This window comes from Argentina silus (assembly GCF_951799395.1).
Source record: "Argentina silus genome assembly, chromosome: 12".
Taxonomy (NCBI): Eukaryota; Metazoa; Chordata; class Actinopteri; order Argentiniformes; family Argentinidae; genus Argentina; species Argentina silus.
Genome location: NC_139666.1, coordinates 14,913,882 through 14,928,881, shown reverse-complemented (window position 1 = coordinate 14,928,881; position 15,000 = coordinate 14,913,882). Strand labels below are relative to the sequence as shown.

The 15,000-nt window shown below is 42.3% G+C and overlaps 2 protein-coding genes across 2 annotated transcripts in view; one reads left to right on the top strand and one right to left on the bottom strand.

Moving 5' to 3' along the window:
- The window catches only part of pou1f1 (POU class 1 homeobox 1), a gene marked incomplete at both ends in the record, with an annotated part of 3,583 nt that extends 3,469 nt beyond the window's left edge, over positions 1–114 (top strand). Inside the window, one exon of the mRNA XM_083682609.1 lies at positions 1–114. This exon is cut by the window's left edge and continues 91 nt beyond it. Within this exon, the coding sequence (XP_083538735.1) occupies positions 1–114 (114 nt within the window).
- A 2,679-nt stretch (positions 115–2,793) lies between these two features.
- Positions 2,794–12,225, bottom strand: chmp2ba (charged multivesicular body protein 2Ba). The gene is given in 9 exon segments (XM_083682171.1): positions 2,794–4,369; positions 4,372–4,417; positions 4,746–4,758; positions 4,760–4,808; positions 4,811–4,849; positions 5,085–5,187; positions 6,662–6,856; positions 8,585–8,676; positions 12,021–12,225. Coding segments are annotated over 9 exon segments (717 nt in total). The 5' UTR covers positions 12,055–12,225; the 3' UTR covers positions 2,794–4,223.
- Positions 12,226–15,000: the final 2,775 nt, after the last annotated feature.

Genomic DNA, 15,000 nt, shown 5'->3' with positions numbered 1-15,000 from the left:
CTGGAGAAGGAGGTGGTCCGGGTGTGGTTCTGTAACCGTCGGCAACGGGAGAAGCGGGTCAAAACCAGCCTCCATCACAGCTCCTACCTGTCCAAGGAGAGCCCCATCAGATAAAGCTTGCAATATGGTCTGTTTTCTTATCTTTAACTGCATTGCCCACATGTGACATTTACCTTACACAAGCTAAGGGAGGAACCTCACTTCATACCTAACAACAATCTGTTCTACTGAAATCAAGAGTTGAGAGGAACAGAGGAACATGGCTCTTGCATGCTCATCCACAGATGAACATTGTGCCTTTCTGATGAATGCACAGGAGATGACCTGATACACGTTACGGATGGATTCACACTGGTCTCCTAAAGTCAATCAAAGAGACTTGCAACAGCAGAGTTTGAGTTTGGGTCTGCAGTACAGACTCAGTTCTGATGTGGCCTCTTTCCTTTACCAGACTACCTGCCTGTACTTGAAGTGTCTACCACTGATTTACAATATTGCTATGTATATGTGATAATGATTCTGGTCTGGTCTGGTTAAAAAATCAAATAATGTTCATATATTTCCTTGTGACTTTATTATAAACATTTTTATCTGAGATGTAATATATTAAATGTAATGACTTATTGTGCACATTCTACATTTTTATTTTTAAACAGGCAGTGGAATGTGTCAAGACATATTCAGACATTTTGTTGACAAATGTAAACACATGCTGACCTTGTACTGTCTCATATGTACCATTTTTCATACTTATTGATGTCTACAGTAGTAAATCCAGAATGATGAGTAAATCCACACAGCAACAGTCAGTCAGAGGAGAGGAGATGACCTGGTTTAGGTGATGGATATGAGGAGCACCTGTCCTCATAATGGAGAGACATACTACACTGCAACATCCAAGATGAAGTGACCAAAAAACAAACAAACCAGAAGAGCCTACCACTGTATTCCAATACTTGAAAATATAGTAATATATACGTATTACTGCTCTGTAATCTATCTGAGATAAATGAATGACATAGAAATATGTTTTGAGCACTGGCATATGTGTAAAGATTATTTATTTGATTTGTTTTATTTAATTTATTGATAGATTAGTGCTGCAGTGTCCGGGATATCTTTGAAGCTACCAAGAGAGAGCTGTAAGAAATCACAATTCATATGATCTCTATACTTCATTGTATGTGGCATTTTTCATATCTACTGATGGGTTGATGTGTTTCTATGAATAAATACATAAACACAGCCTGTCCTCTTAGCCTGTCCATATCATAAAAAATCTCACTAGGGCATAATAAATATAGCTGTATGAGTGCATCCTATCAGAACAGCTCTGAATGAGGTATAAATCAACTAAACAGCAGAACATTGTCCCTACTGTACAATATATGCAATCGTCAGCAGGTTTGCGATCTTACAGCAAGGCCATATGCATAATATAACAGTGACTCCGAGGGGAGACCAGGGAGATCCAGGGTGCCACTAGGGAGGCTGAGACTGTAGAGAGGCTGAGACTAGAGAGAGGCTGAGACTAGAGAGAGGCTGAGACTGTAGAGAGAGCTGAGACTAGAGAGAGGCTGAGACTAGAGAGAGGCTGAGACTGTAGAGAGAGGCTGAGACTAGAGAGAGGCTGAGACTAGAGAGAGAGGCTGAGACTAGAGAGAGGCTGAGACTAGAGAGAGAGGCTGAGACTAGAGAGAGGCTGAGACTAGAGAGAGAGGCTGAGACTGTATCTCATTGGGATCCCCTTTATTAGGAAGGACAAACAGCAGAAGAAACAGACATACTCTGTAGAGACTCAGCGTCTCTGTATTAGCCCTATGGTCTGACGGGAGCTCTGATCACCAGGGAGCCTGGAACAGCAGAGGGAAGCCTGGGACTGGATGCCCCCAGGAGAGGAACACAGAGAAGAGGCCCTCCACAATGAGCTCATTTACTGCCTCTGGTTTATATGACACATGCTATCATTGCGAGGTTATACTGCTGTTCTAGCCTACCTGGGTTTATGGATATTATATTGATGCCTGGGTGAGACAGCAGACATACTCATAATGGGTTTGTGAGAGAGCAAGAGAGTGTGAGAGAGAGAGTGAGAGAGAGCGAGAGAGAGCAAGAGTGAGAGAGAGAGAGAGAATGAGAGCAAGAGAGAGCGAGAGAGAAGCTTTTATGAGGCTTCACGTCTGCCTGTACCTAAAGCAGAGATGTAACTGTTCTCCAATGGCAACAGGGTCCAGTGTCATCAGGGAGTTATTAATGATCCTCATCTACCTCTACATCTACCTCTCTGTTGTAATCATAGGAGATAAATGTTCAAAGAAACAAAGAAAGCAAAAACTACTGGAGGACTGAGTTGAAGACATTAGGATGTCCAGGTCTGGTTTGTAGATGGATCTTATTGACTTGTGAAGTTGCAGTCTGTCTTTAATTGTGAGAAATGATGGGGGGGGGGGGGGGGGGGGGAAATAGAACAGATTCTGAATGGATGAAATGTGATTGTCCTGTAAGAAGGTCTAAACAGAGCAACCTATCCCCATTATATGTCGCTTACCTCTGTATTCTCACACACTCAGCTCAATATTAAAAACAGTAGCAGTGTATGTCTGTTCTCTGAAAAGGTGCACAAACTACCCAAGTATGAAGTACTAGCTTCATACTAGCTGGTGAAACAAATCATTCACGACATGGGTCAGACATCTCCCAAAGACCACTACAGCATGTAATACATTTCATATAAACAAAGGATTAGTGCTGGATGGATGATGCTGTTAGACAAAAAACAGGCAGAACAAAGAGCAGGTTGTAAATGAAGATTTTATTAATTAATTATTAATTCAAGCCTAAACAATAAAACTGTACAATGACAGAAGTTACATACAGTACTATACATACATGTTTCAAAGCATGAAAACAACCTTTATTAATTCAATGTCCTAGCATCAGGAGAATTGCACCCAAATCAAATCAACAGAAAATAATCTAGGTATTACCAATCCCAATGGTCCCTGTATGAAACTGTTTCAGTGTTCTCTCTGACACAGCAGTGAACAGAACGGAAGACTATTAGAGAACCATTAGAAACCCATTTAAATCTGTTTTAAAGATGAATTAAATGCACAAGTGTGCACTGCACATATGAGACACCCAGTTAATGACAGCAATAGAAATCAGACAGCAAGAAAGGATTCACTCTGATTGGCAGTCATACTGTAGCCATGGATGTTTGAGGAAACCTCAAAAAGAGCCATCAGGCGAGAGAGAATGAATATGTATGCATAGTGACTTTAGATGTGCACCCCTCTGTACATAGGCTCTCTGTATGAGGACATTGAGAGACCAGACCTGGATCACAGTGTCATATTAGCTGTGTGTGTGTGTGTGTGTGTGTGTGTGTGTGTGTCTGAATGAGGCAGCTTCAACAACAAATATGGTAACTGCACAGCAGCCAAAGAGCAGGATAGACTCAGACTTCTAGTAACACAAGTCACACTAGCAGTCGCTGTCTATCCACTTCACAGAGAGACTAATTATACACCAACATTATCAGAGTAGACACAAAGCCATAACATTATCATCAAATTAGCTTAAAATCAGTAGTATAAAACAAGCAGTTAAGATCATCATTATCTGATACAGTATGTCAATTGTACATTTATGATAATTAGTATGAATTAGCATAGTATTATTATTTCACACACACACTGATATGTGGCCTAGAGTAGGCTATCCAGTTTGGTTCAGCTATGACCTCACATTCTCATGCAAAATGTTAAATTGTGAGAAAAATCAAGCCCTTACCCTGATCCTACTATAGGGTTAATGTCAGCTCGACATGAGTCAGTGTCAGTGTGTTAGACGCGCTATCATAATGGCATCACCAGTATCTACCGTAGTGTACCTAAAGATATCAGAACATAGAGAATAACAATAATGATGATTATTACTTCCTCCTCCCCATACAACATAAGTTAGATATAAACAGTGGGTTAACACGGATAGCCCTCAGACCAATGGAGAACCCATGCAAACTATACAATGTAAACATACAAAAATTCAGTGAGGCGTATGTACATTACAGCATCCTTCTAATCTGCAGGCTACAGGGTGGCAGATTGTAGCCCTTGCAGAGAGAGAGGCCCTCGAGGAGTGCATGGCTCATTTTTGCTCAGTTCATATGACACATTATTCCTTCATAAATCTATCAGCTGTTCAACACCACTCCAGTCTCAGACCCTATGGGCCATCAGCCTGACTTGTGTGTGTGTGTGTGTGTGTGTGTGTGTGGGGGGGGGGGGGGGGGGGGGTGTTTTAGTCCACTCCAGGGCTTTGAGCTGTCTCTCGATCTCGTCGTCGGAGATGGTGGCTCGTTTGGGGAGGCTGTGCTGGGAAGACCCTTCCCTGCTGCAGGCGCTCTCACCATCTGTAACACACCATTACACCACATGAACACAGAACTTACTGTAATATAACACTAAACACACTATTCAAATGTATTTCAACAGTTATTTAAATCAGAACACACACAGCTAAGCGGTAGTGGAGAGTAACTGACCCCCAGGGGGAGCCAGACACCACCAAATGTACTGCAAGAGCCTCCCATCCCAAGAGGCAGAGTCTACAGGCAGACAGAGGGCTACCCCCCGCTACCCCCGCTGCCCCCGCACCCAGCATTCACACAGCAGGTGGGCAGGGGTGGGCTGGGGCTGGGGGTATAGGACATGAGGTATAGGGCATGGGTGTCTCCTTACCTTTCCTGAGATCAATGCCGATCTCATCCAGCACCTGGTTAACGATGTCCTGAGATTCCTCTCATCACCCGACTCATCAAAGATCTCATCTAGAGTGTCATTGACTGGAGGGGGGGAAAGAAAGAGAGAGAGAGAGAGAGAGAGACAGGGCAGTTAGAGGAGATAACAGATACAGAATGGGAACAGAGATATCTGAAAGGTCAATGACCCACACATCGATCAGTGTTTTTTTTTTGGGGGGGGGGGGGGGGGTTCTGTTTGGACCTTGGACTGTTTTTTCTTTTTTTGAAAAATGCTTTTATGCATCTTTCAAACCTGTAAATCAGTGTGAGCTCTTACTCATGTCGTCTGTCAAGCCCATCTTCATGTTCTCCTTCTGGAAGTTCTGCATGGTCTGGAGGGTCTTCTGAGGATCCATCTTCTTATTCACCGCCTGCATCGTCTACAGACACACAGACAGATACACCCATGGAATCATTATAAAAATCATTTAATGTCTGACCCGGCAGAGATAATTAGGCCTGGTTCTGATGGTGTGTGATGTAAAGGCCAGGTGATGGTGTCTGTTTGGAATATTGAATCTATTTCTGTGGGCTTAGTGAGTGAGTTATATTTCGCTGTGCAGTACAGGAAGTCAGAGTCAGCTAGGCTGAGCTCTCTGTGGAACCAGGTGTCTTTTGAAGCCCTGAGATTTACACACTGCCTTGCATTGCAAAACACATATATGCACACACCTGACACTGTTGGAGACATCAGTCCCTCAACTGATAGCTACTGTACACCCATAGAGCAACTCTCAGGAAGCGCACGCACACACACACACACACACACACACACACACACACACACTTCCTGCCGGTGTGCAATATTGACACAAGCATGGCCTACTTTCACTGGAGTCTGAAGCAGGCAAACAAGCTCCACATCTAATTAGTTTCAATTTGCATATTTTTCCAAAATTGTTTTTCCAAAACAGTGTCACTGTTTTTAGTGAGGAGGCTCAATGCATGCCCACAGTAATGTCTATTCATAGAGGAGGCTGTGTATGGGGCTGTGAAATCAAAACTCCACACAGAAGACAAAGGGCTTATTATAACTGTCCTATACTTCATCACACACCATTAGAATCAGGCCTAATTATCTCTGACCTCTCCAGTAAAACATCTCTGTACATGATGCATCCCTGCAAGCCAATTAGCCATCCTGAACATGTTTAATTAAGTGTGACACTTGGAGACATTGTTAGGATTGCAAACAGCTTTTTCATTAATACATTAATAACAAACACTGAAATATTGATAAACATTTAACAGCTTTAACTAGTTCACATTTAGAGCACCAAACATGAATAATAAAACTGGGGTAATACATACTAATATAATAATAATAATAATAATAATAATAATAATAATAATAATAGTCAAATAAAATAAACATTTTTGACAGTGGCTCTCTGCCGGAAAGCTTAAGACAGGTCAATTCTGAGGATGACGCAATAATGTCACTGATCTTGGAAACATTCAGCCTAATTACAAACTTACTTTCCTAAGGGGGGCAGAATACAGACAAAGCCTTCACACACACACACACTCACACTCACACACACTAATTACACATTCAGAGGGGATTCCTTTGAACTGCACTGTTTTGGAGGATCTTTTTTAACTGGGTTACTGGGACTGTTTTGGCCTCATTTACAGGAACTAAATAAAACATTTGTGTGTGGAGGGGAACTTCAATGCACTCATGAAACACTGATAAAAGCTAGTTCTATGGAGAAGTACAGTTCAAGTCCTACACCATATACAGTATTCTCTATCTAATGAGATATCAGAGATGGGTGTGTGTGTGTGTGTGTGTGTGCGTGTGTGTGTGTGTAAATAGGTTGAGGCTAGGGGTCGGGTTAGTTGCTTTACCTTGGCTGTAGCAGACATGGCTCCGGCCATCTTCATCTGAGAGTTCATGACCTTGGTCTGGGTTGACATGGAGGTGACCTTTGAACTGACAGCATAGGTCCTGTTCTTCTGCTTCCTCAGCTGAACCAGCTGCTTGGCCAGGATCTTACAGGCCTCCCGGTTACCAGACTTAGCCATCTTCTTTATCTCCATCTCCTACAGATAGGGGGGGGGGGGGGGGGGGGGGGGGGCATTACAGTTAATCTTTAGAAGCTCCACCATGTATAGATTCATACACACACATTTGCACATACACACTGTTCATACATAAACAAACATCCATAAGGTTCCCCTGGGACTCATAATGTGTAATGCAGACCAAACAACCCTTTTTGCCATGGTAAACAAGTGAACAAATATAGTTACCCAAGGTATGTCACACACAAACTGCATCAATGCAAAACACGTGAGTGTGTGTGTGTGTGTGTATATGTATTTATGTATGTACAGTAATAGCCTCCCCTGGGACCATATTACAGCTCCAGGTTGCATTAGCTAGCCAGGCCTTTCAGCACTGCAGAAGACTTGTTTGTCCTCCTTGAATTTATTTGTTTTGAAGAGCATGTTCTTTAAACAATAATAATCCTTCATTAATGTATATCATTACAGGGATAATGCTCTCCGCTCTCCCGGTGTCTCTCCCTGTGCTGAGCAGGCACTTACATACACGTGAACTCAAGCATACGCACACACACAGAAATTAACGACAGGAGGAGAGCAGAGTCTCTCAGAGGAAAAATTTAGGATGCAACGTTGACAATAACGCTGTATAATATATGTCATCTGCAATAAACCTGAACCTGAGAATTCTGAGCCTGAAATATAAAATATATGAAATATAGGCCAGTGACTGGTTGCTGCTGATGTGAGCTTATTACTGATACTTTACTGGCCTGTCAACAGTAGGCAGAAGGGACGGGACAGATAGACGACGCTGTCACAGAGATGGAGGGATGCAGTGTTCACAGACTCTTATGGGGCATTCTGCTTGTCTCATAATCACGGGGCCAGTGCTATATTTCAACTGGGACAAAAAAACAACAACTACCTTTTCCTCTAATAATATAATAAATAATGAATCAAGTGGGATCTGCTACAGTGCTATTCTGTTCTCTCAAAGGGTTGACAACTAGGCCCATATCAGCTAATTCATGAGCCCGAATCCATCTAAGAGTGTGCACACAGTATATCCTACAGAAAACAGAAGGATCTGGATATACCGAAGTAGAAAACTATTGTTATGTCCCAAAAACTCTATTTTCCCCAAAACTATTTTTTGCTAGTGAGTCTCTCTCACAGGACTACAGAAGACCCAGAAGAGGAAATGAGGAAGTGTGTGTGTGTGTGGCGGAGGGGGATTCACATTTATGCTAAACTACAATATAGGTCACTTCCATTTCTGAAGAATGGATATTTAGACCAACTACAAAGCAAAAGAAATAGATTAATTAGAGGAAAAATTAATGGTGAATAAAAACCGGATCCCTTAGGAGGCAATTATGCCCTGTATGATGTTTACTTAAGACAACAGAGAGCAGAACGCGTCTTCTTTTAATCTTTCTGAAAGAGGGAAACGTAGGGAAATGTTCTATTCTGCTGTTCATATAGTGTGTGTATGGTGGCTGTGCCTGTGGGTGTGTTCTTCCTCCCCTCTACCCTGCAGCTATTCAACCTATCCAATCCTGTCTTTTCAATTACATCTATTATCTTTTAGCCAATGAGCTTGTATGGGAGATAGCAGAAAAAGGAAGTAAGGCTAGGCAGGGGGGAAGGATCTGGATTGGCCTACACTCAATTACGTTTGATGCAATAAGCAGTAATCTACAGGAAAGGTGTACTACTGGAGGCTAAAACAGTGTGTGTGTGTGTGTGTGTGTGTCTCACCATTTGTTTCTCCTGCCTCTCCAGAGCGGTTCTGTCTCTGGTGATCTGTCTCTGAGTGCCGCGCAGCTCCTTAGTCTGCTCCTTGATAACATCTGAGAGAGAGGGAGGGAGGGAGGGAGAGAGGGAGGGAGAGAGGGAGGGAGGGGGAAATGAGGAGAGATGGAAACGAGGAGAGATGGAGGGAAATGAGGAGAGACGGAGAGAAGACATTAGACTAGCAATCACAGAAAGTTGTAAAGTTTAAAAAAAAAAAATCTAATTCAAAAGACATTCACAGCACTTTATAAATTGCATGACCTATATGTCTGCATGGGTAATACATTTTTAAATAAGAGGGTTTCCATATCCAATAACTAAATATCTGGCTAAACTTAACAGGCTTCCTCTACAGCAGGAGTGTCAGTCATTTTAGCCCAGGCGTCACTTTTGTCTTCTCCAGGCCAAACCAGACCGCCTCAGACATCATTTGTATGTATTGGTATGTAAGATATTAGAATTCCTACACAGGTTGTTTGAGATTTTAGTCTTTCTGGGTTTTTTTTCTTATTCAAAAAAGGTTCATTTAATTTTGAAAAAAAATATTAAAAAAGAAAATATGTTTTCTTTTGGCGGGCCATTTGAAATGGCGGGCCACATGTCTGACAACCCTGCTGTACAGCATACTGCAGGAGCACAGGGCTGTTCACACGGGTTCAACAGACAGGGACAATAGACACAGTGCATTCCTCACTCACAGAGCTGAGGCAAGAATCCAAACCATCCCTGCCTCACTCACTTCCCATTACCCGCCTGTGTGTGCCTGTGTGTGCGCGTGTGTGTGTGTGCGTATTACAGACACCATGCTCCAAATACCACCGAGTCATCAGAACAGATAACAGAGACTGCTGAACGAGTGTGCTCGGGATGCTCACACTAGTACAAAGCCGTGCAGATTCAGTAGTGAACTAGGCTTCATTAGATCAGCTACATCTCTACTCTAATATGTCTGGATGACATGTTTTATGTAATGCCAAACATACCGGCTCATGCTTGAATACAGAAGCAATAATGACAAAATGACATATAGGCAAATGGATAAGGGAGGGTCAATAAAAAGATCGTACTCCAGTATAAGTCACTGCATGTCCCCAAGTCACACACCCAACCGTGGTTTATGAGCAAGGGGAAACCAGTCAGAGGCACACACACACCTACGCACCCTGCTGCGAGTATCCCATTCTATCTCTTGTACAAGTGTAAAGGACGCTACATTGCCATCAGCCCTTGTCTGAGCCAACACCCCCAGGTATGGCAATTACATGGTCACAGAGCATGTACACACACACACACACACACACACACACACACACTAAGCCCAGCACTGAGCACTTTCCTTACAGTCGACTCCCATTGGTCCACTCTACAGTCCAATGGGCACTAATCCTAACCCCTTACTATGGAGACTGGATATGTTCTACAAAATGTAAACTATTCAGTGACTGTAGTCATCCAATCCCACTAGGAGGACTTTCCTGAAACCCATAGAAAATGTTGTGACACGTAGGCCTACTTTTGAGTGTGAACAAGTAGGCTAAATCAATGGTAGAATGCCCAAACTAAGATTGAACAGTTGTATGAAACATCTGTTCTCAAGTTGATTTGGAAATAACTGCCACCCAAGGCGAAAATTGCAGGTTAAATGTACAAATAATGAAAGAAAGAAATATTTCTTAAAGTTTAAAAAGAAAAAAAGAAAAAAAAGAGAAGACTAAATAAATAAATAAAAAGGTAAATGCATTTGTATGCAGAATTGCAGACTTTCACAACAATTGAAAATAAGTTTTAAAAGTTGAAAATAATGATATAGCTGGATCTAAATACAAAAAGAAGAGAAGATCCTTTGGTATCTTGGCATATTTGGTGCCCTCATCACCTCCCAAAACTCATGAGAGTGTGGGACCACTTGTGAGAGCGAAGCGTACATACGTACAAGGTGACGTATCGAAAACGTCTCAAAGAGGGAGGGATATCGTCTACAAATATGTGAGATCTAACCCTCGCATGCCATCATACGCCCAACGACGGGATACTGCGGCACGCCAACACCGGGCAACCGCTGCCATACAACGCCAAAAGAGAGAGAGAAAAAGAGAGGAAAAGGGAGGGAGGGAGGGAGGGAGATACTGCATCAAGACATCACCGAGACATCCTTTCCTCTCAATGGCATTGAGTGAAGGTAAGCTTACGGTAAGCAGTTTATTGACGAGACTGTGTTAAGACGGGAAAACTTATTAATTTTTAATTAGACAGAAACTTGCAATAAGTTTCTGTCTGAGAAGTGATACATTATTTAGTAACAGATTTATTTTAGATTCTTATTAGCCAAAAGCCTTAGTGCATTTTGACCTTGTGAGGTTGATGACTTAGATTGACCTATATTGACCAAGACATTTTGATGGAAGGCATCAGAAAGTATTTTGACAGCTCAAAATGGCAATATAATTCACGATGAGGTGACATTGTTATTTTCTAATTTAAGCACCATATGATATGCTTGTCCAGGTTTGTGTGTATATTGAGATTATATATATATATTTCATGTGAGAACTGCCTTGTCAGTTGCCAATAATGGCCATATTTCTGAAGTGCTCCTTTTCGGCATCCTTTATATATGTAGTAAGGATACATGAAGGATGGTGTGTGTGTGTGTGTGATATATATATATATAGATATATATATATATATAGATATAGATATCGATATCACACACACACACACCATCCTTACTTCATGCATTGTGCACCCTTTTGACAAGATACAGAGAGACATTTCATAATGTGAAAAACATTCTGATGACTGAAAACCTTGAGAAAACCTTCTGATCAATATTATACTGAACTAAAGTAGTCAATTGTATGAGGTAGGTTACTGAGGATAGATACAGGAGCAGCCTGTGGCGCCTAACACAAATCAATCTAATCTTTAAAGATTACAATGAAACAACTAACACTATTTTTGGATCACATGCTTGCCTTCTCCCTCCCTCAGAAGCCTTCTTACAGGATTTAGATCATGATGTTCATGACTACAATTGGTTACAAAGTAGCCTCATCAGATTAATCTAACCACGTCATTTGTGAAGTTTCACTGTTTACATGTAATGTAAAAACCTCGTTGAAAAACATAATTGGCATACACTGAGCTTTAAAAATGTTTACCATTTTATAATGTAAAAAAATAACTCGTTTATTTCAGCTAAGATCCATTACTGTATCTTTGGACAACAGACTTAGTTAAATTACACACAGCTAACGTAATTCCGTGACTTTGCATCTTCTATTTTCAAATGGGATAAGACAAAACAGGTAAAACAGGCTCGTCAGAGAGTTGGTTCGTGCTTTGTCAATAAAGTTTGTGTTTAGCTTTCACAAACTACCAGTGGAAAAACAAAACTTACCGTCAACTGTCTTCTTCTTGAACAGGGAAGCCATGGCGCTAAAAGCAATTGGTCAAATAAAAAAAAAATACAAACCCCTTTCACTTCTATAACTAAATTGCTAAAACAACTTCTCTGCTCCCTCTCGGCAGCCCTAGCCTAATCGTCAAGCTTTGATTTCCTGGTAGTTTCCAGCTGGACTGACTCCCCTGATTTTCACATGACAGCGTTGACTCACTTACCATCTGACGTCAAGGCGGGACTCTCCCTCCATTCCTGTGAGTGTCTCTAGAGGGCGCTGCAGATTAAACTCCAACAGAGCTATAGGATAGGCTATGGCAAACATCAGAGCATGGCTATGTGTGAACTGTGAGGCGAAGAAAAGATCAAAGTAATCTGTGATGATTTAATCGTGCCTGCTCAGGAACTGCCGAGATGTATGGGGGAAAAAGGCCATTCGCTTTAAAACAAAGTGCGGGTCATTTGCATAGTGAATATTTATTGTTGCATATTTGATGTGACTCTAATGCCTCGATGAGGGAGTAGGTTAGTGGTCTGTACAGTGTAGCCTACATGATACTATGGAAAATGGGAAGACAGTGTGTGTGTGCGCGCGTGTGTGTGTGTGTGCATGTGTGCGGGTGTGTGTGTGTGTGTGTGTGTGTGTGTGTGTGTGTGTGTGTGTGTGTGTGTGTGTGTGTGTGTGTGTGTGTTAAGAGGCCATGAAAATGTAAAGTATCATATCGATAAAAACAGTCCACAGAGGGATAACTCTCAGAGGGAGTTGCAATATAAAACAGCCCCCTACGGCTTTACACGCTATCATTCTGTATATTCTTTTGTTCTCATTGCCTCCCTCAGCTTTCAGGATGGTTCTTATCTCAGAGGTCAGGTTCCTGATATATTTCAGTATGTATTCATAGGATTGTTTTCCTTAATATGAATGCTGTGAGCAACTTCAGGGGTCTGGATACTTCAACCGTAACCAACTCAATTCCATGAAAAACCGTGGGTCCCCCCATTTAGTTAAATGAAAAAGGAGGAGGATAGGGGGGAGTTTTGCTGAACAATAAGGGGATGGTGCTTCAGAAGTTCAGAAGGAGGAGAGGAGAAAGGGGTGACTTTGAGAAGAGAGACTATTGAAAGGAGGATGAGTTGCCCTCAGCTATCTCTCTCTATCTCTGAGGAGGTGTGGAGGTTCCTGAGGCGTTGTTCTTGTTAAGGTTATTAGGGGGATGTTTTGGTCTAATCAGCAGGCGACTACAGGGACCACCACTAAACGCTCTCCTCATGATGAGAGCCCCAGCGGTGGTAAATCTAGCCCCAAGCACACAGGTCCCTTTACGACGCTGTAATGAGACAAAACTGCAGTTTTATTTGCTGTCGAGTCTGTCGTCAAAGTATATTAAAAATCTGCATCTCAGATTAAGGGGAAATCTGTTCGGGACATTTAGAGAATTTAAATTCCTCTGTGGTGTTTTTTTAAAACTCTCTCTCGCTCTCTCTCTCTCTCTCTCTCTCTCTCTCTCTCTCTCTCTCTCTCTCTCTCTCTCTCTGTTGGTGGTTAGCCTGAGGCTTGCAGGCGCGTGTAATGTTAAGGTGCTAACTACGCAGACGGACAGCAGAGTGAGACATTCATGTGTGAAATGACATCCCTGTACAATCAGTGGGAGACACAGACATAAAAGACATAAACCCATTTAGCTTTGAGGTATCATTTCACACAGACCCTCCCTTTAGTCCAGCCCCTACACAACTTCTAATAAATGTGTTCTCTCTTTTTCACATGCCCTGAAAAGAAAACCAATATAGAAAATATATATCCAGTCCGCAATTGACTGGCCTTTATATTTTTATATATATATATATATATACATGATACTTGAATTCTTGTCATTTACGATACATGGATTTCAGAACCTGTAACTACACAATGGTGCCAATGATTTATACTGATCTAGTGTTGTTCAAATTCTGTGTGTATTCAAACATGAGTAAATTCAGATTTAATGGATATCATCAGATATCGCTCTTCTGTGTTCTTCCCTGGTTTGTACCAGAAGGGTGACATGTAACAAGGCTGAATGATGTTGTTATGCAAACGCAGACCAACGCAGAGCCAGCCCAGGATTGTGATGGGCAGCAGGGGACATAAACAGCACATCTCCAGCCTGATGGATGGATCCCTTCTTGCTGAACTGGGATATATTGAAATATAGGGGAGGGGGGGAGAGAGAGACAGTGGAGATGGAGAGAGGGGAGGTGGGGTTGTAGAGGGTAAGAGAGGCGACAAAAAGAGAGAGAGAGGGGACGAGGGAGGGGGATAAAGGGAGAGGGGAGGTAATATATCGAGTGAGTGACTCCACTCTCTCTGCCCGTGGGAAGAATCTCGTCACACTCGCCAGCCCAGGAGCACCAGGGGAACGTGGGTAATGAGAGATTATTACCCCTGTAGAGCTCGCTCATCACCACTAGCCAACCACCTCCCCCCAAGCAGTGTGTGAACACACAGGCAGATGTCACACACACACACACACACACACACACACACACACACACACACACACACACACACACACACACACACACACACACACACACACACACAGCCCATCAATGGGGGTAAACAGTGTGGCTAGCTTCATGCCACACACACATCACTGTACAAATGAAAGAAATCACATAATCTGTGAATACGAATGAAATAACCCATCACCATCGTCAGTGCTGACTCTACACTGATAATGACCTAAATCAAATGTAATCTGTACTTTAGTTTAAACCTGCACTCTATTTGCATTTCAATTTGGTATGTTCCACAAACGTTCAACATGGCATTCAATGACAAGCTGTTATCCACAGGTACCATTAGCCCAAGGAGGCCAATCTGGTCCAGGTACATATACGCATGTAGAGCCAGACCCCTGTGCCTACCCTCTCCAGACTGCAGTCCCCACTGCCCCGGGGTTGGCCAGAGCCAGTATTACTCACGGCAGGCAGA